At 45.0% G+C, this 27,194-nt stretch overlaps 2 protein-coding genes across 2 annotated transcripts in view; both read right to left on the reverse strand.

Moving 5' to 3' along the window:
• Positions 1-1,687: 1,687 nt before the first annotated feature.
• On the reverse strand, positions 1,688-21,523 carry akap8l (A kinase (PRKA) anchor protein 8-like). The gene is given in 18 exon segments (XM_070446815.1): positions 1,688-2,723; positions 2,846-2,947; positions 8,438-8,647; positions 8,794-8,820; positions 8,822-8,871; positions 8,874-8,935; positions 11,024-11,141; positions 13,370-13,400; positions 13,504-13,520; positions 13,627-13,710; positions 13,713-13,746; positions 14,509-15,070; positions 17,418-17,451; positions 17,454-17,489; positions 17,492-17,623; positions 18,090-18,136; positions 18,851-18,987; positions 21,383-21,523. Coding segments are annotated over 18 exon segments (2,304 nt in total). The 3' UTR covers positions 1,688-2,243.
• Positions 21,524-22,664: 1,141 nt separating this feature from the next.
• The window catches only part of LOC111973225 (GTPase IMAP family member 4-like), a 7,704-nt gene continuing 3,174 nt past the window's right edge, over positions 22,665-27,194 (reverse strand). Inside the window, exon 4 of the mRNA XM_024000515.2 lies at positions 22,665-25,714. Within this exon, the coding sequence (XP_023856283.1) occupies positions 24,564-25,714 (1,151 nt within the window). The 3' untranslated portion in view covers positions 22,665-24,563. The remainder of the gene's footprint in view (positions 25,715-27,194) is intronic.

The raw sequence follows: 27,194 nt of genomic DNA on the forward strand, positions 1-27,194 counted from the left end.
CTGCAAACTCACCAGACATGTCACCCATTGAGCATGTTTGGGATGCTCTGATAGAGGTGTGCAACAGCGTGTTCCAGTTCCCGCCAATATCACCAGCCATTGAAGAGGAGTGGTACAACACTCCACAGGACACAATCAACAGCCTGATCAACTCTATGTGAAGGAGATGTGTTGCGCTGCATGAGGCAAATGGTGTGTGTCACGAAACCAAGATTAGGACTGGTTTTCTGATCTACACCCCTCCCTTTCTTTTAAGGTATCTGTGACCAACAGATGCATATCTGTATTCCCAGTCATGTGAAATTCATTTGGCCCTAATCTATGGATTTATTTAAATTCACTAATTTCCTTATATGAACTGTACCTCAGTAAAATCTTTGAAATTGTTGRATGTTGCATTTATATTTTTGTTCAGTATATTACACTTGATGCATAACAGCCAACTTGTTCCTTCCTTTTAGTTGATTCAGGGTCGTCACAGTCAACAAGATTGTATTATGCAGAATGCAGTGTTACATTAAGACAATACCTTAAAGTAGCAGAAATAACAAATCCTGCTCCTGTTTCGGTAAAAAGCCAAGGGATGGGACTGCAGAAATATAACCACTCAAATTCATAGAGCTATGGATGCAAGGACTGACCATCCATGATATCAAAATTATAGTTTTAAAGATTGGAGTAAAACAAGCTTATATTTTGGGTTCTGATAACGTATGACAACTGAACTAAAAGCTCATAGAGGCGTTTAGAAGTTGTTCATCATGAGTTAATGGGTACACATTCATTTAGAAGTGATGTTCATGAATTAATGGATACACGTTCATTTAGAAGTGATGTTCATGAATTAATGGGTACACATTCATTTAGAAGTGATGTTCATGAATTAATGGGAACACATTCATTTAGAAGTGATGTTCATGAATTAATGGGAACACATTCATTTAGAAGTGATGTTCATGAATTAATGGGAACACGTTCATTTAGAAGTTGTTCATCATGAATTAATGGGTACACATTCATTTAGAAGTGATGTTCATGAATTAATGGGTACACATTCAATTGGAAGTTATGTTCATGAATTAATTGGTACACGTTCATTTAGAAGTCCAAAAATGTATGTAGTAACTGCCGAACGCCCTTTTAAACAACGTACTACTTTGATCAGGGAAAGGGGGATACCTAGTCAGTTATACAACTGAATGTATTCAACTGAAATATGTCTTCCGCATTTAACCCAACCCATCTGAATCAGAGAGGTGTGGGGGGGGCTGCCTTAAATCAACGTCTTCAGCGCCCGGGGGAACAGTGGGTTAACTGCATTGCTCAGGGGCAGAACAGATTTTTACCTTGTCAGCTCGGGGATTCGATCCAGCAACCTTCCGGGTTACTGGCCCAATGCTCTAACCACTGCCTGCAGCCAACCTGCCGCACCCTATGTGAATGATTGGATTTACAGTGTAGTGTTAAGGTTGTCCTGAGTCTTTTAACCATGTGTGTAAATGAAGAATTTGACCCTTGACCTTATTCTAATCTAAACCCAGATCATCAGCCAGTCTGTTTCTGCGATCATGCTAACTAATTCATTGTCATGTGTCTTGACAACAGCAATGGAATTGTCAAGAGCACAAAGAGATCTGAGACCAGGCTAGCAGAAATCAGCTCAACAAAGAAACCAAACCAACAGATAAACATTTTAAACATTTATTCTCATCTGTCCAAAAAAGAACATGGATGACAACAGTAACCATCTGTAAAACTAAATCCTGCCCCGTCTTTCAATCTAAACACACCAACAAATACATTTCAAATAAGTTTTSCACGTTTGGGAGGAGTCGATAAGAGACGAARCAATCCGCTCGCACTTCCTAGGAATCTAGCTATGACGGACAGGGAGTGGGTCCAGGAGTAATACCAGGTAGGGGGTGTGTCATATCAATAACACTAAGTTCACGGTCCTCTACCCACTGAAACATGGTCAAAATATCCCAACGTAGCCCGACAGATTCAAAGGCACAACAAAAAAAAGTCTACTTACACAGAAGAGAAAGTATATATGAAAACAGACGTATCAGAAGCATATTAGTGAGTCTCGGTTCTGAATGGAGGAGGGCGGGATGTACAGTAAGTATAAATGAATCTGATTGGCTGTTTGTTGGAGGGGTAGAGTGGGATTGGCTGGACAGGGGAGAGAGGGCTGTATTAATTGGTCCAGAGGGAGGTCAAAGGGTCATTGAGGGTAAAGGTCACTCTATGACGACCACGTCAGCATCCTCGTCTTTCTTCTCTACCGCCACACCCTCATCCTCTCCTCCCACTCCTTCATCCTCCTCTTCCTCTCCCAGCTCTCCTTCCACTCCCTCATCCTCCTCTCCAAACTCATCTCCAACTTCAAACCCGTCCTCCTCTTCCTCTCCTCCCTGCTCCAGCTCTCCCTCAGCCTCACCCTGCGTTTCCCCCTCACCCTGCGTCTCCCCCTCTCCTCCCGCTAGCTTCTCTACTTGCGCCTCCTCCTCCCCTCCGTCTGCTACCGCCACTCCTCCCTCCTCCATCTTCTCCTCCTCTACCCCATCAGCCCCGGTGGCCGCCTGCGATGTCTCTGGCCCCGCCTCTTCCTTGGTGGTCTCCGCCAGGCTCTCATTGGTCAGCTCAGCCTCTGACACCTCCATAATCATTGAGTCCTCTGGGTCCTGGTCGTCCTGGTTACCGAGGAAGGGGTTCTCACCCTGCAGAGAGGAGAGAGGGGAAGGGCAGGGTCAGAGAGTGAGTGTGCAAGGCACAGAGAGTCAGTGTTTCTAAAGGGGGGGGGGTCTGTGAGAGATAGGCGTGTGTGCTTGTGTGTGTGTACCTTGAGGTAACTCTCCAGCTTCTTTCCGATGATTTTGTGGTTGAGGATGCTGCGAGCCACTGACAGACTGGCCCTCTTAGACTGCTCCATCATACCCTGGGGTCACGCAGGAGGCAAAGGTCACACAGGGGTCAGTGGGAAAAAAAGTCAGGGAGGGCATAGCAAAATATAAAATAAAAAGTGCTTCTGTATCWWCTGTATCCAACTATCCATGCTCCCTGCCAATCTCAACCAAGCAGGGTTTATGTAGGCCTGATTACCCACTGTGAGCATGCTACTGCTGAGAGGATGGACGTATGCGTTTTGAGACGTGAGCCGAGGTGTCTAGTTAGCTGGAGTTAACACCTGTCATCTAGTTGCCAAAAAGGACCACAGTGGTGTTCACCCTCGACAATGACCTGCTGGAGCAGCGATCTACTTTTAATGATCAACCAATCAGTTAACCGATCAACTAGGTGATTAACCAATCACTGTTTGGTCCTTGATAAACCTGCTGTATGTGAAGTAGTGTGCTGTAGCTTGGAAGATGTGGATAAATGGGACTCTGGATGACAACAACATGATGTTTCTCACCGTCAGTAGGGCTGTGTTCCTAAAGACGTTAAATCTTGTTTTTTCCATTCTTTGCCACGATAGTAACGAGTATCGCGATACTGGTATCATCCAGCCCCCACAGTCAATATAAACTGAGCTGTGTACTGACCTGGTATCATCCAGCCCTTACAGTAATATAAATCTGAGCTGTGTACTTGCCTGTATCACTCCAGCCCCTACAGTCATATAAAACTGAGGCGTGTGTACACCTGGTCATCAAATCCAAGCCCCTACAGTCAATATAAACTGAGTCTGTCTACTGACCTGGTATCATCCAGCCCCTACAGTCAATATAACTGAGCTGTGTAGTGACCTGGGTATCATCCAGCCCTTACAGTCATATAAATGAGCTGTGTACTGACCTGGTATCATCCAGCCTTACAGTCAATATAAACTGAGCTGTCTACTGACCTGGTATCAATCCAGCCCCTACAGTCAATATAACTGAGCTGTGTAGTGACGCTGGTATCATCCAGCCCCTACAGACAATATAAACTGACCTGGTATCATCCAGCCCTACAGTTAATATAAACTGAGCTGTGTATGACACCTGGTATCATCCAGCCCCTACAGACAATATAAACCTGACCTGGTATCATCCAGCCCCTAACAGTTAATATAAACTGAGCTGTGAAGTGACCTGGTATCATCCAGCCCCTACAGTTTAATATAACTGAGCTGGTATCATCCAACCCCTAAGTCATATAAACTGAGCTGTGTAGTGACCTGGTATCATCCAGCTCCTACAGACAATAAACTGGCCTGGTATCATCCAGCCCTCACAGTAATATAAACTGAGCTGTGTAGTGACCTGGTATCATCCAGCTTTCCTACAGTTAATATAAACTGAGCTGTGTAGTGACCTGGTATCATCCGCCCCTACAGACAATATAACTGACCTGGTACATCCAGCCCCTACAGACAATATAACGAGCTGGTATCGATCCAGCCCCTACAGACAAGTATAAACTGAGCTGGTATCATCCAGCCCCCTACAGTTAATATAAACTGAGCTGTGTAGTGACCTGGTTCATCCAGCCCTACAGACAATATAAACTGAAGCTGGTATCATCCAGCCCCTACAGTAAATATAAACTGAGCTGTGTAGTGACCTGGTATCATCCAGCCCCTACAGTCAATATACAGAGCTGTGTAGTGACTGGTATCATCCAGCCCTACAGTCAATATAAACTGAAGCTGTGTAGTGACCTGGTATCATCCAGCCCTACAGACTATATAAACTGAAGCTGTGTATGACCTGGTATCACCAGCCCCTACAGTCATATAAACTGAGCTGTGTAGTGACCTGGTATCATCCAGCCCCTACAGTCAAATATAAAACTGACCTGGTATCATCCAGCCCCTTACAGTCAATATAAACTGAGCTGTGTACTGACCTGGTATCATCCAGCCCCTACAGACAATATAAACTGAGCTGTGTAGTGACCTGGTATCATCCAGCCCTTACAGTCAATATAAACTGAGATGTGTAGTGACCTGGTATCATCCAGCCTTACAGTCATATAAACTGAGCTGTGTACTGGACCTGGTATCATCCAGCCCTACAGTCAATATAAACTGAGGCTGTGTAGTGACCTGGTATCATCCAGCCCTACAGTCAAATATAACTGAGCTGTGTAGTGACCTGGTATCATCCAGCCCTACAGGTCAATATAAACTGAGCTGTGTAGTGACCTGGTATCATCCAGCCCTTACAGTCAATATAAACTGAGCTGTGTAGTGACCTGGTATCATCCAGCCCCTACATCAAGTATAAACTGAGCTGTGTAGTGACCTGTATCATCCAGCCCTACAGTCAATATAAACTGAGCTGTGTAGTGACCTGGTATCATCCAGCCCTACAGTCATAATAAACTGAGCTGTGTTGACCTGGATCATCCAGCCCCTACAGTCAATATAAACTGAGCTGTGTAGTGACCTGGTATCATCCAGCCCCTAAAGTCAATATAAACTGAGCTGTGTAATGACCTGGTATCATCCAGCCCTTACAGACAATATAAACGAGCTGTGAGTGACCTGGTATATCCAGCCCTTACAGTCAATATAAACTGAGATGTGTATGACCTGGTATCATCCAGCCCTTACAGTCAATATAAACTGAGCTGTGTAGTGACCTGGTATCATCCAGCCCTACAGTCAATATAACTGAGCTGTGTAGTGACCTGGTATCATCCAGCCCTACAGTCAATAAAACTGAGCTGTGTAGTGACCTGGTATCATCCAGCCCTACAGTCAATATAAACTGAGCTGTGTACTGACCTGGTATCATCCAGCCCTACAGTCAATATAAACTGAGGCTGTGTATGACCTGGTATCATCCACCCCCTACAGTCAATATAAACTGAGCTGTGTAGTGACCTGGTATCATCCAGCCCTACAGTCAATATAAACTGAGCTGTGTAGTGACCCTGGTATCATCCAGCCCGTACAGTCAATATAACTGAGCTGTGTACTGACCTGGTATCATCCAGCCCTACGTCAATATAAACTGAGCCTGGTATCCTCCAGCCCCTACAGTCAATATAAACTGAGCTGTGTATGACCTGGTTCATCCAGCCCTACAGTCAATATAAACTGAGCTGTGTACTGACCTGGTATCATCCAGCCCTACAGCAAATAAAACTGAGCTGTGTATGACCTGGTATCATCCAGCCCCTACAGTCAATATAACTGAGCTGTGTATGACCTGGTATCATCCAGCTCCTACAGTCAATATAAACTGAGCTGTGTACTGACCTGGTATCATCCAGCCCCTACAGTCAATATAAACTGAGCTGTTTGTAGTGACGGTATCCTCCAGCTCCTACAGCAATTAACTGAAGCTGTGTATGACCTGGTATCATCCAGCCCTTACAGTCAATATATAACTGAGCTGTGTAGTGACCTGGTATCATCCAGCCCTACAGTCAATATAACTGAGCTGTGGTATGACCTGGTATCATCCAGCCCCACAGTCAATTATAAAACAGAGCTGTGTAGTGACCTGGTATCATCCAGCCCTACATCAATATAAAACGAGCTTTGTGTTGACCTGGTATCATCCAGCCCCTACAGTCATTAAAACGAGTGTCTGACCTGGTTCATCCGTCCACAGACATATAAGAGCAGAGCTGTGTACTACCTCGCTATGCACGATCCAAGAATGCATGGGGATGAAAAGTCACAGCTGCACAGTGGCTGCCTCCACTTTTCATGAAGTGCTCCATACAACTCTGTTACAGAGGGAGACACGGGAAATTTGACAGCGTAAACAGAAAACAGCAACAGAAAAAGCTTTACAAATCCACTCTGTTCCACAGAAGGGTACACACAGCATACAGCATTACACACCAACACACACAGTACGTACACAAACAGGGTTCATAGCAAAACGTAGCGCACGACATTGACGCGGCAGCATTTTCATCTACCGGACATTGAAAAGAAATGTACCAGACCCATATGCATTGGTTGCATTACCATGATTAGGTCGCCCGCCCACGGGTTCAGAAAGAAATAATAATAATTCCAATTTAGATGAAGGTAATTATCTCTCTGAACTGAACATGTAACTCAGATGCTAATTTGGAAGATGATACAATACGTAAGGCGGGGTGTCCATAAGGCTAGGGGGAAGCTTTCCCTTAAAATACATTTTAAATTGCCAAAATGATACCCTCTATTAACTTACAAATAGCTTTTTATTGATCTGTTTGTCAGCAGAGTAGGCTACCGTGTAAATGTTGTCCTATTAAAAGAGGTTCTGCTAATGTTCCAGTCATCTATAAGTCTGGTAGAATTGCACATGAAATGTGTTTCTAAAAAGGCCAATATTTTCCTGGCAAAGAAAGGAGAAATACAAATGTACGATATATAGCCTACTCTAAGGCCATACTATTAGGCTACATGATGTCCATCCAATCACCACAAGGCTAAGGTGATGTCCATCCAATCACCACAAGGCTAGGTGATGTCTACCCAATCACCACAAGGCTAGGTGATTCTATCCATCACCACAAGGCTAGGTGATGTCTATCCAATCACCACACAGCTAGGTGATGTCTATCCAATCACCACAAGGCTAGTGATGTCTACCATTCACCACAGGCTAGGTGATGTCTTCATCACCACAAGGCTATGATGTCTATCAACTCACACAAGCTAGGTGATGCTATCCAATCACACAGGCTAAATGATGCCTATCCAACAACAGGCTAAGATGCCTATCCAATCACACAAGGCTAAATGATGCATCCAATTCACCAACAGGCTAAACGATGTCTATCCAATCCACAAGGCTAAACGATGTCTATCCAATCACCACAAGGTAAATGATGTCTATCCAATCACACAAGGCTAATGATGTCATCCAATGCACCAACAGGCTAAATGATGTCTTATCCAATCATCCACAAGGCTAAATGATGTCTATCCCAATCATCACAAGGCTAAATGATGTCTATCCAATCATCACAAGGCTAAATGATGTCTATCCAATCATCACAAGGTAATGAGTTTCCGAATACACAAGGTAGTAAAGCTCTATAAACACTAGTCTGCAAATGCGAGAATGCATGGAATGTTTTATAAATGTGACTTTTTTAAAAGGTGAAAATTTGCCTTTTTGAATATGAGTATTTGAAACCAATGAAAGTTGATTTGAAAACCAATAGAACAGGAGAAAAAGGGCTACTGGTTTCAATGGCATAGGAAGTCTATCAAATAACTGCCTGCACGTTTGTTGGATTTTGGCTACTTTGAAGCAAGGTAAGATGCCTCAATATGTAGTAAAACATATATTTTTTAAATTAAGTATGTTTTCAAGATTCATATGGCTCCAGCTCATTACAAAGTAGTTTGTGTTGCGACTTGTGACGCATAACTGGTCTTAATTAACGGACATGTTTACTCCAGCAGCAACAAACAGCTGTCTGAGCTGGACCAGCAGTTTATTCACTGGTATTCCCATCAATGAAAAAGTTCAAATGCATTATGTCACAATGAATTCTTTGTTTTCTCCTGGGGAGGGGGGGGGGCAATAGCCTCTATTAGTGGACTAACGGAAACCCTGGTAGACACCACAAACACACTGCTGTCCTTACGCCTGGTGAGGTCCTGTTCCTTGTAGACTTGACAGATAGCAGCACAGTGGTTCTCCATCTGACTGGTCCTCTGCTCTGTCTTCTTATACTTGTTATTCAGGTACTCCTGGTATGTACACAACACACAGTAAGAGGGGGGTTCCGCTCAAAACACATGGGAATCTTACAGAAGATTGAGTGCGTGTTAATGTCCCATCTGCATGCGTCTGCACCTTTGAGTGTGTGTGTGTTCGTCTGCATGTGTATGTCTACCTGTAAGAAGTCTGTGGTGGGTTTGGAACAGCTGACTGGACAGGAACTTGAAGTGATCTTTGTGGAACTTGCTCTCCAGTGGGCTGCCATGTCCTCGTGGTAGAATGAACGGAACTTACACACCGAGCACGCAAACGTCACCCTCCGTCGACCACACAGCACGACAACAGTCAGACCACAGCCTGCCGGCCCAATCAGGGCAGATATGTTGGAAGTGTGTGGTGAGTGAAACTACAGCTAAGTGGTTAGTGTTGAGTAATGCATTATCCCCCCCATCCATCCATTCACAGAGACGCAGAAAAGACTACAGGAGGTCATTCTGCCCTCACCGAGTATATTTAGAAGAGGAATGAGAGGAAGAGGGAAGGCAGGAGGGAGGGAGAGGAGGAGAGAGCGGGGAGGGAGGGAGGAGAGAGAGAGCGGGGAGGGAGGGAGGAAGAGAGAGCGGGAGGGAGGGGAGGAGAGAGGCGGAAGGGAGGGGGGAGGAGAGAGCGGGGAGAGGAGGCGGGGAGGGAGGGAGGAGAGAGAGCGGGGGAGAGGGAGGGGAGGGAGGGAGGAGAGAGAGAAGCGGGGGAGGGAGGGAGAGAAGAGAGCGGGGGGGAGGGAGGGAGGAGAGAGAGCGGGGAGGGCGGGAGGAAGAGAGCGGGGAGGGGGCGGGAGAGAGAGAGCAGGGAGGGGGAGGGAGAGAGAGAGCGGGGAGGGCGGGAGGAGAGAGAGCAGGAGGGGGAGGGAAGGGGGTCGGGAGAAGAGGAAAGAGGAGAGAAGACAGGTCATTCTGCCCTCACTGAGTACATACAGAGCCTTCAGAAAGTATTCCCCACTTGACTTGTTCCACATTTTGTTGTGTTTCAGCCTGAATTTAAAACAGATTAAAAAAATTAAATAATTGTCACTGGCCTGCACACAATGCCCCATAATGTCAATTTTTTTACAAATGTATTTAAAATGAACGCTGAAATATCTTGGGTCAATAAGTATTCAACCCCTTTGTTATGGCAAGCCTAAATAAGTTCAGGAGTAAACTTGTGCTTAACAAGTCATGTAATAATTTGCATGGAGTCAGTGTGCAACAATAGTGTTTAACATGATGTTTGAGTGACTACCTCATCTCTGTACCCCACACGTACAAYTATCTGTAAGGTCACTCAATCGCGCAGTGAATTTAAACCATAAAGGTTTTCCAATGCCTCAAAGGGCACCGATTGGTAGATTAAAAAAAGCATACGCTGAATATCCCTTTGAACAGGGTGAAGTTATTAWTTACACTTTGGATGGTGTATCGATACATCCAGTCACTACTAAGATACAGGCGTCCTTCCTAACTGAGTTTCTGGAGAGGAAGGAAACCGCTCAGGGATTTGACTTTTACAGTCACAGAGCTTAATAAGAGAAAACTGAGTATGGATCAACAAACGTTACTTCATAATATTAACCTAACTGAAAAAGTGAAAAGGAAGCCTGTACAGAATTAAAATATTCCAAAAACATGCATCCTGTTTACAACAMGGCACTAAAGTAATACTGCAAAAATTGTGGAAAAGCATTTAACTTTTTGTCCTGAATACAATGTTGTTTGGGACATATTCAACACATTACGGAGTACCACCCTCCATATTTTCAAGCACAGCGGTGGCTGCATCATGTTATGGGTATGCTTGTATTAAGGACTGGGGAATTTTTCTGGATAAAAAKAAACAGAATGGAGCTAAGCATAGGCAAAACCCTAGAGGGAAACCTGGTTCAGTCTGCTTCCAACAGACACTGGGAGAGGAAATCRCCTTTCAGCAGGACAATAACCCAAAACACAAGGCCATATATACACTGGAGTTGCTTACCAAGAAGACTGAATGTTCCTGAGTCACAGTTTTGACATAAATCTGCTTTCAAATCTATGGCGAGACCTGAAAATGGTTGTCTAGCAATGATCAACAAGCAAGTTGACAAAGGTTATTCTAACATGTATTGAATGGACAAAAAAAGATAATTAAATCCATTTTAATCCCACTTTGTAACAAAATGTGGAAAAAGTCAAGGGGTATGAATCCTTTCCGAAGGCACTGTATTTAGGAAAATAAGTTTCCGTATAATAACTCTGACCTCTGAGAAAGAGAAGAAGATATGTAAAGGAGAGACAGAAAAGGAAGAAAATTAGACAAAGAGAAATTAAGAGATGTATTTTGTAATAACTGACCTCTGGGTTTGACTTTTGGGTGTTAGTGTGACCCCTGACCTTTCCAGGAAGCCGCCCCTCTTCCTCCTGTTTTTGGGGACCTTGTCCTGGGGAGRAGTCTGTTTCCCTGTCTGGAGCTTCTTCTTCATCTGAGAGATCTCCTCCTGCATCGACACCACTGGGGAGAGAGGAGAGGTTACAGTTGGAGAGGAAGACGGATGGAGAGATGAGGCGAAGATAGGAGGGGAGACGGGGAAAGAGCGAGGGAAAAGGAGAGGAGGTTTTCGTGTTGAGGGGAAGGGAAATAGGGAGGAGGTGACAGGGAAGCGGGCAAGGGAGGGAAGCAAGGAGARGGGCAGTCTATTGAAAATTACATCTAGAGTTGTGAAACGTCACCCAGCTTGAATAAAAGATGGGCGGAGCAGGAAAGAGAGACTGTAGGTAGGTTTGCATTGACCCAGATTCATTTGACAAAAGTAATACGGCAACAAAAAATTAAAAATACGGAAACGGCAGCTATAGGAGAAATGTTCTCTGCTCAACAATCTCTCTTTAGTCCAACTTTCTTTATAGCGGGGAATGAAACTTTACCAAAGTATAATTTAAGGTATGCGGGGCATGTGATGTCATCGCGTAACTATAAACTATCAACTCCACATTTAAATTCTAAACACGTGTTAAATCAAGCTTACTTCATTTCTCAATTCATATTATTTTCACTGCATCAAGGATAGCGGACACAGACGTTTCCGCTTTTGCAGCCTTCTTCAGTGTAGGTAAAAAAAAAAAGAAATCTCCAGAACAGCATTTGTAGGGAACAACCGATGAGCAGAAGGTGCTTCTAATCAGGGTTGCCACTCATCTGCCAATCAGGGACGAGGCTTCTCTGGACTTCCTGTTTCACCATCCAATTATTTCAGATCTACAGGAGTGCAAGTTTCACCATGGCGACGCGTTGGCACATGAGATTTATTAGAATATGGCTCATTAGTCAATTATTGCATTCTATCCATGTTGGCTTTCGCAGGCCACCTGAAACATGAAACAGATAGGTGGGAGGGCAGACAGGCTACCTGAAACATGAAACAGATAGGTGGAAGGGCAGGCAGGCTACCTGAAACAGATAGGTGGGAGGGCAGACTAAATAGATCATGGAAACACTTCCAAGACACTAGATGGGAATGTGTTTGTTTCTATGACAACACAGTTCAATGGAAACGCACCGCAGCAGGCTATTGTCCCATCTCATTACAACTGGTTTCTAAAATGTCCACTAATTATCATTACTTTAAATCACTGGGCAAGCTCATGGAAACTATTGAAGTCATTTGGTAAGGAGGAGAAACAGGGGCCAGATTGATGAAGAAGGAGGAAACAGGGGCCAGTTGTGAATGAAAAACAGGGGCCGTTGATGAGAAACAGGGCCGGTTGATGAAGAAAACAGGGGCCGGTTGATGAAGAACAGGGGCCGGTTGATGAAGAAAAAGGGCACAGGGAGAAACAGGGGCCAGTTGATGAAGAACAGGGGCCAGGTTGATGAAGAACAGCGGGCCAGTTGATGAAGAGAACAGGGGCCAGTTGATGAAGAAAACAGGGGCCAGTGATAAGAAGAGGCAGGTAAACAGAGGGGAGAACAGGGGCCAGTGATGAGAGAACAGGGGCCAGGTGATGAAGAGAAACAGGGGCCAGTTGATGAAGAGAACAGGGGCCAGGTTGATGAAGAGAACAGGGGCAGGTGATGAAGAGAGAAGGGAGGCACAGGGAGGAGAACAGGGGCCAGTGATGAAGAGAACAGGGGCCAGTTGAAGAGAGAGACAGGGGCCAGGTGATGAAGAGACAGGGGCCAGTGATGAGAGAACAGGGGCCAGGTGATGAAGAGAACAGGGGCCAGGTGATGAAGAGAACAGGGGCCAGGTTGATGCGAGAATGCAGGGCCGGTTGATGAAGAGAACAGGGGCCAGGTTGATGAAGAGAAGGGGCCGGGTTGATGAGAGAAACAGGGGCCGTTGATGAAGAGAACAGGGCCGTTGATGAAGGAACAGGGGCCAGGTTGATGAAGAAAACAGGGGCCAGTTGATGAAGAAAACAGGGCCGGTTGATGAAGAAACAGGGCCGTTGATGAAGAAAGGAAGAGGCAGGTAAAAGCAGAGGAGGAGAAACAGGGGCCAGTTGATGAAGAGAAGAAGGAGGCAATAAAAGAGGAGGAGAACAGGGGCCAGTTGGAAGAGAACAGGGGCAGTTGAGAAGAGAGGATAGTAGGAGGTCTAATAACAGAGGAGAACAGGGGCCAGTTGATGAAGAGGAGAAGAACAGGGGCAGTTGATGAAGAGGAGGAGAGAACAGGGGCCAGTTGATGAAGAGAGGATAGAGGTCTAATAACAGAGGAGGAAGATGAATCCATCTTACCTTTCTCTCCATCAGCCGGGGCTTTGGTTGCCTGGAGAGGAGAGAAACAAATGAGTACTGACACACACACACCGGTCCACAAGATGTGTTAGTTAAGTCACAGCAGCTGGGGTCCTCACCTCATTTCTTCATACGTTGTTCTCTGCTGGTTCTGTCAGAGAAAGAGAGAGACAGAAAGACAGTCAAGTCAGGACAGTGCATAGGGGTAGTTTGTTGTGTGTGGACATTGTCGTCTGTTCTGTGTGTGTGTGTGATACCTTCAGCGGTCTCTCCACCTGCGCTCTCTGTCTTGTTCATCTTAGACTCTGGTTCATCTGCTGCGGTCAGAGTCTGTTTCCTTTCTTCTGACCATCACGCTGACCACCACCAGGCTGCTGCTGCTGCTGAGGGACATCATCATCACATTGGTACGTGGCCAGTGACACTCTGCTTCTTCAAAGTCAAATATCTTGAAAACGTGATTGCTGACATGCAAAACATTTTGGGACTATCAGTGGACTAATAAATTATTTCCCATCTTAACTTGGATCCCTTCACCCATTAACTATAGTAGACTGTTTCAATAGATTCTCAAATGGAACTTTTCAATAGATTCTCAAAATGGAACTTTTCAATAGATTCTCAAAAGAACTTTTCAATAGATTCTCAAATGGAACTTTCAGTGGACTCCCCGGCATATCTCCACTATTACCATAAGGCCTCCATCAGGGGCAGAACCAGGCAAAATAAAACCACAAGATTAAAACCCAGAGAAAGGACATTATAATGGAGTTTGGTCCAGATCTCTGCTGGGTGGTGTTGGTAGGGGCTACTATTTCTTGGAGCAGGGCAGTTTCCTTTCAATGGGAGGGGGACAGTTCGGTTCAATCAAAGAGGCATTTGTGGCAATATTGAATAGGGACTGGGGCCGATAGTATGATGACCAAACTATAAGTTTGGGGGGGGGGCGAGCGTTGCTGTCAATGTGTTGGTAGTTGTCATGTCAATTATATCCACGCCTCCCCAGTCCCTTGGCGCTGTAGGCAGGGTAGGGGAGCGTTTAGGGGGTAGATGAACAGGGGTGGGGGGGTTTGGTAGGTAAGTCATCATGCCCTGCTGTGGGGCTGGCAGACTGGCGGGCAGTACGGTAGGGTACTTACTCGGTTGAGGGGCCTCTTGCGCCCGCGCTGGTGGCCTCCCTGGGGGCCCCCTCCAAAGTGGCGCCCTGGGAAGTCCTGGTGCMCAGGGACCCGGCCCTGTTGAGCGGACTGGTGGAAGGCCCCGGTCTGGGGGGGCATGCGGTGGCCCAGGAGGGATGGGAGCTTGCCCCTACCCCCAGGGGAGTGACCGCCACCTCCCCGGCCTCCTCCTCTTCCACCCATCCTACCACCACCTCCACCCATGGGAGTGGGGTCGGATCTGCGGCCTCCAAACCCTCCGCGGCCTCCCCCCCTTCTCGGGGAGCGCTGGCCTGCTCCGGCCCAGCTTCCTCCTCCTTGGCCACTGGAGAAGGAGTCTCTCATGTTCTGCCGCTGCATCTTAGCAGCTCCGTAGGAGGAGGAGCTGTCAAAGCCTGAGCTTAGACCACCACCTCCTCCGAAGCCTGAAGCTCTTTGGGTCATGTCCCCTCGGCCATCGCCGTAACCATAGCTACCRGATCTGTAGAGATCCCGGGAGGGGAGGGAGGGGCCCCGYGAGTCGAAGGACTCGTATTGGTCAAACCTGCGAAAAGGGGGAGGGAGGGAGTGGTAGAACGAGCAGAGAGTGAGGGAGGGAATCTCTCTTCCCCTCCTTTTACTCCTCTCTCTGACATGTTTCCCCCCAAGGTGATGAGCCACATTAGTGATGTCATAATGATGCAGAATGTTTCTGCCAATCCCAACGCTGCTGAGTCTTGATGTAGGCATTCATGGCAGGAAGGCTTTTCTCTGTCAACATTTGGTTTACACAYATTTGAGCATTCCCCATTTCTCATCCACCCCACCCTWCTCTCTGGAGTCAAAGGGGGGGTTGGTTGGTACCCCAGTAGTKGGGGAGGGGKGTTTACKCCCTTTCTAGTCAAGATGAGGTGGAGTGTCTCACCGTGTGGGGTGGAGGTGGGGACAGAGCTGGAGCTGTACAGAATATCAGGGTTGGTTCACGGGTCACAGAGAGACAGATAAGAGCAGCCTTATAGAAACAGTACTGTTCCATGTGGCAAATTGTATGTGAGGGTGATTAGACTGTACCACAATACAGAAAGGGGGGGGCATTTAGTTGGTGTTCCTTGTGCATTTACAGGGTGGGGCCTCAGCCAAAATATGAACTTGGTTGTTGTCACCGTCATTCGTTCTCTCCCTCCTCCCCCCCTCCCTCCTCCCCCCCTCCCGCTCAGACACAGAGAGTCAGGATGAGGTGGACATGTTGGTGTATTTGTCTGTTCTGAGTCAGATAGATCAGAGAGGGGGGTGCATTTGGGGGATCTGTGGGTGCTGCACTTCTACCTCCATGACAGGGGGGGGCAGTATACTATAACRACCTGCTGCTGACTTCCCTGTGTCTGAGAACTGTGACTGTGGTGGTGAGGGATCTACCTGGGTATATCAATGGGAATCCATAAGCATGACAGTATAATGAAGACAAACCAACTACACCCACGACAACATACTGGGTGGGAGGAGCCAGGTAGAGGCTCATATCTCTAGTGCTGGGTGGGAGGAGCCAGGTAGAGGCTCATATCTCTAGTGCTGGGTGGGAGGAGCCAGGTAGAGGCTCATCTGGATAGTTACTATCGTTAATTCAACAACAGTTAAAACCCCCCCAACTACAGCTAGCTACCTTCTGGTTTAGACTAAAACTACTCGTGTTACCCAAACTAACGGACTGGAATCGGAGAAATAGACTACTTATCCTTAACATGTTATGTTTCAGCAAATTGACGCAATACGTATCCTCGAGGTCTGAAAATCCATAGGGGGAAAAATGGTTCCCAATTCTACAAAATCAAGCTTATGAGTTTAGCCTTTAAATCAAAATGTTTCCCCAACCGAAATACATTGGATATTTACCCTGTAACCCTTACCGTTACATCCTAGTCGTGTCCAGGGGGAGGGGCTAGCTAAGGAGGAGGCGGCCAGGAAAGATGTGGGTGGTATGTAGTGATTACAGGGAGAGGCTGTGGCAGTTGTGAGTTGATTAAAGCAGGAAGAGAGAGGCTGTGGCAGCAGGTTGTGATTGAATAAAGCAGGAAGAGAGAGGCTGTGGCAGCATGATTGTGAGGTGATTAAAGCAGGAAGAGCGAGGCTGTGGCAGCAGGATTGTGAGGTGATTAAAGCAGGAAGAGCGAGGGTGTGGCAGCATTGTGAGATGATTGAGATTAATGGAGGTATGAACAGAAAGGGGGATTGATATGGGAAAAGCTAGCTGCAGATGTGTGGAAAACACAGGAGAGGTGCAGGTCAGATGATGTGGGTGTGTGTGTGTGTGTGTGTATAGTGTTGGAAAGGCAGACTACACAACTGTGTGAAGGTGCGTGATTGATCTTGAGTGCAAAGACGTGTGTGTGGAGAGTTGAAACCAGGGGAGTGTTAAGGTGTTAGCTTGCTTCAGTTCGGCTGGTGCTAGCTATAATAGTCGGCTAGGCGAACTGAACGAGTGTGGTCACATACTCCCTTAAGACTTGAAAAATGAGAAAACCGCGGCAATAGTTAGTCCATTTTGAGGCGCTGTCGCAGTATACACCCCTCAAAATAGTCAAGAGTTAATCTAATATCTCATGGAATATCAAATGTTTACGTTTTTTTGCAGACGAGATCATAGTACTTTTACATGTAACTAAGATGTCTTATTGTTCAATTAAAAATTTGCTTGAAAACCAACCATCTCTCGTTGAATGACAAAGACTTTCCTGAAGATCAATACTGTTTGCCAGAACAACCCGGTGGAAATGTACCGAAGACCACAAAAATGTCACAATGTTGTCATAATATATGCACGAGCTGTTCCGGACACTTTGGGCTGAGAAGCTGTGGACGCCTTTACCAGCCAGAAAGAGGTGTGTGCAGGTCAGCCAGAGCTCTGTGTGTGTTACCTGTCGCTGCGCCCCCCGCCTTTCATGCCTCCTCCAGCTGGGTCAGCATGTCAAGGCGTTGGTTGATCTTGCGATGACAGCGTCTGCACTGGTCCCCGTCGCCAACAGAGAGCTCCCAGAGAGACCCCTCTTGTGCCTCCTCCGTAGCCCCCATCCCTGACATGGAGTCCTTGTAGCCCCTCCATACGGGTCATAGTTGTCTGAGCCTGGGGGAGAGCAGAGATGGTTTTAAGGTGAGGATCACACGTTTACAGGCAGGGGTATAGAGGTGTAGCTAGCTAATCAAAATGAGCCAAATCATAGGCTACCTCGTTTAAATTCCAATACATTTGATATGGGCGCCTTTGGCTAAGTGCATTTTGTAAATATGATTAAGTCAACACAATCAATTGTGTTTAAAGCACAGGAGGCTGCTGAGGGGAGGACGGCACCTAATGTCCAGGAACAGAGGAATGGCATCACACCTGGAAACGATGTGTTTGATACGTTCCACTAATTTCACTCAGCCATTACGCGAGCCTGTCCTCCCCAAGTAAGGTGCCAGCTAACACTCTGTGGTGTAAAGTGTTACTGTTCATTCACAACCAATCGCTGGCACATATTCCTGGGAAATTCAGATATGTAACGTTTTAGACTGGTGTGAACAGATACAGTACGTTCTCTCTCTCTTACCTCGGCTCCCCGACCCTCCTCCACCGCTCCCCAACTCGAGTATCCTCCTAACATATTAAAGAGAGGTTTCAAATTAAAGGGTTATCTACAAGCACTCAAACGGGTTGTATAACGCGATGTGACATAACGTAGCCAAGCGTAGCATAGCTAGCTAATGCATTCACTGGGGTGAACGTTTGATAACAAAAAACTAGTTAGCCCGCTTACTTAGCTGTAAGCTAACATCTAGCTAACATGTAGCTAGCTAACTAACTTCGCTAGCTAACGTTAGTTAACTAGTCGGCAACCTTGCACCTTTACAACCCGTTTGGTTAAAAAAACATTAGCTATACCGTTAACGGTGGCAGTCATAGCTAGTTAGTACGTTAACGTTAGTTACATAAACTGAAGGGCTGTGGGGAACGTATTCTCTGGGGGTGGAAAAATGTAAGAAAAACGGCATATGGCGGCCATTTCTTAACGCTATTGTGGGTTCAAGTCGTGGCAGACGGACTCCATTTTAATGAGATTACACACTAAGACTGTGACGTTCTCTTTCTAATATACCACAGCTAGCTACGTATTACATGCATTAGCGGTTCTGTAAAATGACCATGTATAACGTACAAAATAACGTTACTATTTTAGCTTGCTAGCCATCTTGAATGGCTAGCTAACGTTAGCTTCTAAGTAATTGGCTAGCTAGCTGACGTTAGTAATATAACATCTTGAACATGAATAACCTAGTGAATGTAAACCCATTGACATATTTTGATATATACCTGAACTGTAGCCACGGCCTTCCATATTTTGATGATATGTTATTGTTGTTTACGGATAAAAAAATATATATACAGCTAGCTACTGTAGCCGTTAGCAAACCAAGACAACGGACACACCAGTGGGTGAATACGTTTAGCTAGTGTCACCAAACGAACCTCCTCGTTTCTCCCATTGGGTCATCCGAAAGCAGGATGCCACTCCCATACTACTATTGGCTGATCAGAAAACTCTACACTGTAATTGGTTATCCAGTCTGTCAGTTAAAAAAAGCGAGTGACGGTAAACAATTTTTCTAATCAGTTACTGTGAATAATCATCATTTTTCTTTAACATATTTTATAGATTTTCCTTTTGAGAAAATATTAGAAATCAGTAGTATGCTACAAGCCTGGACAGCAGTGAATGAAACAGTCAGAGAGCTCACACATGTACATAAAAATAAATACGCGTTTTTTATTTTTTTACTTGCATCAGGCACAATATACATATAAATAGAACTGGCTACAGGTAACTATCCTTCATTATTTTAACAACCATAGTCTATATGACATTTTATTTATTTATTATGAACTGGTTGTTTGGATCCTGGATCCTAATTGGACGAGCAGTGTTCTAGCGTCTATGCCTGCTCACAGTTTCATATGAATTTCGCCGTGCCATCATAAGAATGTCATCATGTTCAAGTTGCTGTCCGAATCTTCTCTTGTATTTATCTCAAGTCGCACATAATATTCCCCTTGCTTAGCATTAAGTTTAGTTTATACGATGACATTGTTGAATACTACTTTCTGATTGGCTTGAAGGGCATTGTAGAGCGTGCTTTATTTAAGCAATAAGAGGAGGTGTGGTGTATGGCCAATATACCACGACTAAGGGTTGTATTTAGGAACGCGGAGTGCGTGGTATATTGGCAATATATCACAACCCCAGAGGAGCCTTATTGCTATTATAAACTGGTTACCAACGTAATTAGAGCAGTAAAAATAAATGTTTTATCATACCAATCAGAATTCAGAACACACCTTCCACGTAGTTCATTATTTTCCATAGAACGCATAGCCCCTCATTGATTATCCCTTACATAGCATGGTTATAGGCCTCGCTGTCTCCCTGCCCAACCTCAACCTTTATCATTTCCAGCTCTGTACGGTTTTGCGCCTCATCTGCCTTGCTCGTGCGGTGGAGGAGATCTTCCTGGGCTATACTCAGCCTTGTCTCAGGGTAGTAAGTTGGTGGTCAGTTGATTTCCCTCTGGTGGTGTAGGGGCTGTGCTTTGGCAAAGTGGGTGGAGTTATATTCTGCCTGGTTGGCCCCGTGGCCCACAGTGTCCCCTGACCTCCCTCCTGTCTCAGCCTCCAGTATCTATGCTGCAATAGTCTATGTGCCTCGGGGCTAGGGTTAGTCTGTTATATCTGGTGTAATTCTCCTGTCTTATYAGATATCCTGTGTGAATTTAAGTATGCTCCCTCTAATTCTCTCCCTCTTCCCTCCCGGAGGACCTGAGCCCGAGGACCATGCCTCAGGACTACCTCGCATGATGACTCCTTGCTGTCCCCAGTCCACCWGGTCGTGCTGCTGCTCCAGTTTCAACTGTTCAGCCTGCGGCTATAGAACCCTGACCTGTTCACCAGACGTGCTACCTTGTCCCTGACCTGCTGTTTTATAAAGCCCTTTTTACATCATCAGATGTCACAAAGTGCTGTACATTATGCCGTATTGTGTGTAGATTAATGTGGGGGGGGGGGAAACAATTTAATTCATTTTAGAATAAGGCTGTAATGTAACAAAATGTGGAAAAGTGAAGGAGACTGAATAGTTTCTGAATGCAGTGTATCTCCTTGTGGAAGAAGGAAATTGTATGAATTGAAGTATTAAATGACATTTGAATGAAAATATGTAATTCATTGTTATTTTAATATGTTGGTATAAAAGCAATAAGGCACAATATACAATACAATAAGGCTGTATTCATAATACATCACTGCCTCTGGTGCCTTAGTGCTTTTAGAAAATGGTTACCAACATATGAAATACAGTATACAGCCTGGTATGGCAACTGCTCGGCATCTGACCATAAGGCGCTACAGAAGGGTAGTGCGTACGGCCCAGTATATCACTGGGCCAAGCTTCCTGCCATCCAGGACCTATATAATAGCAGTGTCAGAGGAAAGCCCATGAAATTATCATAGACTCCTGCCACCCAAGACATGTTCTCTGCTACCGCATGACAACCGGTACAGCGTCAAGTCTAGGACCAAAAGGCTCCTTAACAGCTTCTACCCCCAAGCGATAAGACTGCTGAACAATTAATCAAATTGCCACCGGACTATTACATTGATGTACTAGGACGTACGCACTACCCTCTGTAGTGCCTTACGGTCGGAGGCCGAGCAGTTGCCATACCAGGCAGTGATGCAACCAGTCAGGATGATCTTGATGGTGCTGCTGTAGAACCTTTTGAAGATCTGAGGACCCATGGCAAATATTTTCAGTCTCCTGAGGGGGAATAGGTTTTGTCATGCCCTCTTTACGACTGTCTTGGTGTGCTTGGACCATGGTTTGTTGGTGATGTGGACACCAAGGAACTTGACGCTCTTAACCTGCACCACTAGAGCTCCGTCGATGAGAATGGGGGTGAGCTCGGTCCTCCTTTTCCTGTAGTCCACAATCATCTCCTTTGTCTTTATCACGTTGAGGGAGAGGTTGTTGACCTGGCACCACACGGACAAATCTCTGACCTCCTCCCTATAGGCTGTCGCGTCGTTGTTGGTGATCAGGCCTACCACTGTTTGTCATCGGCAAACTTAATGATGGTGTTGGAGTCATGCCTGGCCGTACAGTCATGAGTGAACAGGGAGTACAGGAGGGACTGAGCACGGACCCCTGAGGGCCCCCGTGTTGAGGATCAGCGTGCGAATGTGTTTTTCCCTACCCTTACTACCTGGGTGCGGCCTGTCAGAAGTCCAGGATCCAGTTGCAAAGGGAGGTGTTTTGTCCCAGGGTCCTTAGCTTAGATGAGCTTTGAGGCGCTATCGTTTGAATGCTGAGCTGTAGTCAATGAATAGAATTCTCATATAGGTGTTCCTTTGTCCAGGTGGAAAGGCAGTGTGGAGTGCAATAGAGATTGCATCATCTGTGGATCTGTTGGGCGGTATGCAAATTAGTGGGTCTAGGGTTCTGGATAATGGTGTTGATGTGAGCCATGACCAGCCTTTCAAAGCACTTCATGGCTACAGACGTGAGTGCTACTGGCGGTAGTCATTTAGGCAGGTTAACTTAGTGTTCTTGGGCACAGGGACTATGGTGGTCTGCTTGAAACATGTTGGATTACAGACTCGGACAGGGAGAGGTTGAAAATGTCAGTGAAGACACTTGCCAGTTGGTTAGCTCATGCTCGGAGTACACGTCCTGGTAATCCCCTGGCCCTGCGGCCTTGTGAATGTTGACCTGTTTAAAGGTCTTACTCACATCGCTGCGGAGAGCGTGATCACACAGTCGTCCGGAACAGCTGATGCTCTTTTGAAAAATGTCAAAAACATTTTCAAATAATTAAGAAAAAAAAGAATACAGCAATATATATTCATAGTAACAAATAACTCAATGTTTACTTCTATCATTTTTATCAGATGCAAATATACACACATACTTGAACTACAATTTCAGCATCTTATGTTTTATTACTTTGTGTTTCTCATTTTGGACAGATTTGTAAAAGCCATTCGTCCTGGATAAATGGCCGACTCATAATCACAAAAAATATTACATGACTAAATGTCACGATCGTCGTAATAACTGACCAAGGCGCAGCGTACGTAGAGTTCCACATCTTTATTACTAAGTGAAACTTTAGCGAAACCAAATAATAACGAACCGCAAATGCAGTGCTCACAAGCAACACCAAAAAAAAAAAACAAGATCCCACAAAACACAGTGGGGAATGGCTGCCTAAATATGATCCCCAATCAGAGACAACGATAAACAGCTGCCTCTGATTGGGAACCATACCAGGCCAACATAGAAAAAAAAACCTAGATTACCCACCCCGTCACACCCCGACCTAACCAACATAGAGAATAAAAAGGCTCTCTATGGCAGGGCGTGACACCAAATCAAATTTTATTGGTCACATACACTGTTTAGCAGATGTTATTGCGAGTGTAGCGAAATGCTTGTGAAAAATAGTTATTCCCAGCTGTATGTAATAACACATAACATTTTCTGGGCTAACAATATAAGAAATAATACATTAACAAAAAAAAATACTGCAAAGTTTCCTAAGGACTGGAAGTGAGGCTGCCCTCTATGTCGACGCCATCTTTAGACAGCAGACAGCAGTACATAAATATTCTCCTTAGAATAAATACTTTGGTTTAACAAAACGGCATACAAAATCTCAATAAAATAGTTGGTGTTTATTTTCTTACATGCATGCAAGTACAAAGGGACAGAATAGAATATAATGGGTTAAATATCCTTCATGGGTTATTTTAAAGCACCATGAAATGACCCATGTTTCACAACACAGACATGATAGTAATATTATTTCCATTGAAACTGTAAGAGCACATTTAGTTTGATCCCTAAACATCCCATAAAAAAATGAAGAAAAAATGAAATGGCAATAGACCAACAATACTCAATGGGATATGACCATAAGATCATGGTTTCAACACATTTAAAAAAAAAAAGCATTAAATGTTTCTTCCAAGAGAAACAACTACTTGTACGAAACCCCTCCCGAGTAGGAGGGGAGCCTGCTCCTCATTGGTCGACACACACAACTAATTAACTAGATCACCACCACCTGAAAGGGGTGGGCTATCCTTAAATGACCTGCAGTCATTAGTTATCTCTCAACCAAACAGCACAGACCACTCAAAGGTGCCTGTGAGCATTGCCTGTGAGCATTGCCTGTGAGCATTGCCTGTGAGCATTGCCTGTGAGCATTGCCTGTGAGCATTGCCTGTGAGCATTGCCTGTGTGAGCATTGCCTGTGAGTGGCAACCAAGGTATCAATCAAATTATTTTTTTCAATTTTTTTATCAAACAATCAAATTTATTTTATATAGCCCTTCTTCCATCAGCTAATATCTCGAAGTGCTGTACAGAAACCCAGCCTAAAACCCCAAACAGCAAGCAATGCAGGTGTAGAAGCACGGTGGCTAGGAAAAACTCCCTAGAAAGGCCGAAACCTAGAGAGGAACCAGGCTATGAGGGGTGGCCAGTCCTCTTCTGGCTGTGCCGGGTGGAGATTACAACAGAACATGGCCAAGATGTTCAAATGTTCATAAATGACCAGCATGGTCAAATAATAATAATCACAAGAATTATCGAGGGTGTAGCAAGTCAGCACCTCAGGAGTAAATGTCAGGTATGTAGTTTGTACTGTTATGTAGGTTGATATTGTTTCCTGGTTGTTGTGCACCTCTCTTATTTGGTCATTGTGTAACACTAGCATGTGGAGTACTTCCTTTTGGGTTTTGCATCAACATTGTGTTTTTGTTTGTTCCTTGACATCACCATCATTTCGTTAACAGTTACACCGTCTGAACCATCTATTCAATAAAAGGCTACCCTCTCTTTCTGTTCATGCAGACATACCCACTGTGTTACCGCCCAGCCATTCTACCCAGACTGTAACCTATTTTACACTTCAGAACTCTCACATCTAGTATCTTCTTTGTGTTGTTGTTAACCAGATCTGTACTTATTTTAGGAGGCTTTCTGTTTTCCACCCCTCTCCTGTCCATTATGCTGTCTATTTTGATACCATTGGAAAATCTTTACTAATGCCACTCCTGMTAGTCCTGTTCCTGCTATTATTGCTACTCCTGCTGGTACTCCCAATGCTAGTCCTGCAACTCCTACTGCTGACCCTGCTACTCCTGCCATACCTGCTGCTACTACCAATGCTAGTCCATCTACCCCTGCTAGTGCTACCAATGCTACGCCTGCTACCCCTACTAGTACTCCCAATATGCCTTTTATTTMTTCCAATGCTGGTCTGACTGCTGCTCGCATTACTTCTGTTGGTACTACCAATGCTGGTCCAGCTCTTCCTCTTGATCTCGCTAGTTTCGCTAATCCCAATGCTGGTCCGGTTGCTACTGTTGGTTCCGCTAGGTCTGTTGGTTCCGCTACTCTCACTACTCCTGAGAGTATTAACAACGTAATGGCTGCTGCCAGAAGAGCTGCTGCTGTAGTGCCCCAAGTTGTAGACCTGCTCTGTATCTTCTGGGCAGTGATGTCASTCTGAGCACTCTGGTCCATCCTGTTGGTGTAGCTCCCCTCTTTATTCACCTCCACCATCTCTGCTATCTTCTCCAGCAGCTCTGTGACCTGATTGTGGTCCTCCCTATCGTCATTATTAAATGAGTGATATMTGCCTCCACAGCTGTCGATGAGTGTCTGAAGGTCTTGGTTCTGTTTCACGTAGTCATCCACTGTGTTTCCTCTGAGTCGGGGTGAATCAGCACAGGTGACTAATATCATGGTGTAGTGTGAGGCATCTTCTCYGACGTTCTGCTGGATCCACTTCACAGTGTTCCTCTCGTCCTCTGTCAACCTTACCCCCAACCTTACCACCAGCAGGAACACATGGGGTTCCGGGACTGACTTGTCCATGATGCATCTGGCTATCTCACTTCTCCTGTCCTCGCCCAGTCCTGGGGTGTCCAACACTTCAATCTTCCTCCCGTTTGCCTCCCTACTCTGTTTCTCACATGCTTTGGTGACCGACTCAGGAGATGAGTCCACTTTAAAGGCCTCTCTCCCAAGGATGGTGTTTCCTGTTGCACTCTTCCCTGCTCCAACCGAACAAAGCAGAACAGTCCTCAGATCAGAGTTATCTGGTTCTTCAGACACTGTAGAAGAAACAGTTACAGACAGGCTTTAAAGGTACACTATACAGATATCGCTGTGCCATTTCCTGGTTGATAAATTCTAATAGTCAGACAAATTTCAGATTGTGACAAAACAAGTATGTATAGTGTAGATCAGGGGGTGGGCAACTCCAGTCCTCGAGGGCCTGATTGGTGTCACACTTGCTCCATCCCTAGCAAACAACAGCTGATTAACCAGAATCATTGTGCCACCTAAACTGCTGTGAAATATATTTTCTCTAAACATATTTTCAGCAGTATTTAAGCTAGTGTACAAAAAACAAAGTAAAAGATGCAAAAACGAAACTCCAGATCGGGAAGCCTAGAAATAGAACATATCTACCGCTTCTTGGACTTGCTTCCAATGAGAATGACAGATCTATAACTCAAATTTCTATGTGAATTTGGTGTGGTCTCCCAAAAAGTTAAATATTGCACCTTTTTTAATAGACTTAATGCCCTTTGATTATCAGTAATATTCAGTGCACAACAAATGCATAAAAAAAAAAAAAGTATTTTCCCTGACTGTGGACTTGCCAGATTGTGGAGTTAAGATAAATGGAAGCACCCTTATTATTAATATTGTTGTTCTCACACCTCTCTCTTTTCAACACACACGTCAGGTGCAGGTATGCTACGTCCAGAGCATTGGGCCATAACAAAAAAGAACTGTTCCAATCCCCGTGCTGACTAGGTGAAAATCTGTTGAGTTGCCCTAGTTGCTCCAGGGTCACCATCAATAATAGCTGATCCCTTGTCCCCACTCTCAGGGTGAGATACGCAAAAAAAAAACACGAAAGCCAATAAACACTTGTACGTGTGAGAACAAACATATTAATAATAAGGGTGCTTCCATTTATCTTAACTCCACAATCTGGCAAGTCCACAGTCAGGGAAAATACTTTTTTTTTTTTGCATTTGTTGTGCACTGAATATTACTGATAATCAAAGGGCATTAAGTCTATTAAAAAGGTGCAATATGTAACTTTTTGGGAGACCACACCAAAATTCACATAGAAATTTGAGTTATAGATCTGTCATTCTCATTGGAAGCAAGTCCAAAGAAGCGGTAGATATGTTCTATTTCTAGGCTTCCCGATCTGGAGTTTGTTTTTGCATCTTTTACTTGTTTTTGTTACACCAGCTAAAAACTGCTGAAAATAATGTTTAGAGAAATATATTTCACAGCAGTTTAGAGTGGCACAATGATTCTGGTTAATCAGCTGTTGTTGCTAGGGATGGAGCAAGTTGACACCAATCAGGCCCTCGAGGACTGGAGTTGCCCACCCCTGATCTACACTATACATACTTGTTTTTGTCACAATCTGAAATTTGTCTGACTATTAGAATTTATCAACCAGGAAATGCACAGCGATATCTGTATAGTGTACCTTTAAAGCCTGTCTGTAACTGTTTCTTCTATAGTGTCTAAAGAACCAGATAACTCGAATCTTGAAGGACT

The sequence above is a fragment of the Salvelinus sp. IW2-2015 genome, linkage group LG14 (genome assembly GCF_002910315.2).
Source record: "Salvelinus sp. IW2-2015 linkage group LG14, ASM291031v2, whole genome shotgun sequence".
Taxonomy (NCBI): Eukaryota; Metazoa; Chordata; class Actinopteri; order Salmoniformes; family Salmonidae; genus Salvelinus; species Salvelinus sp. IW2-2015.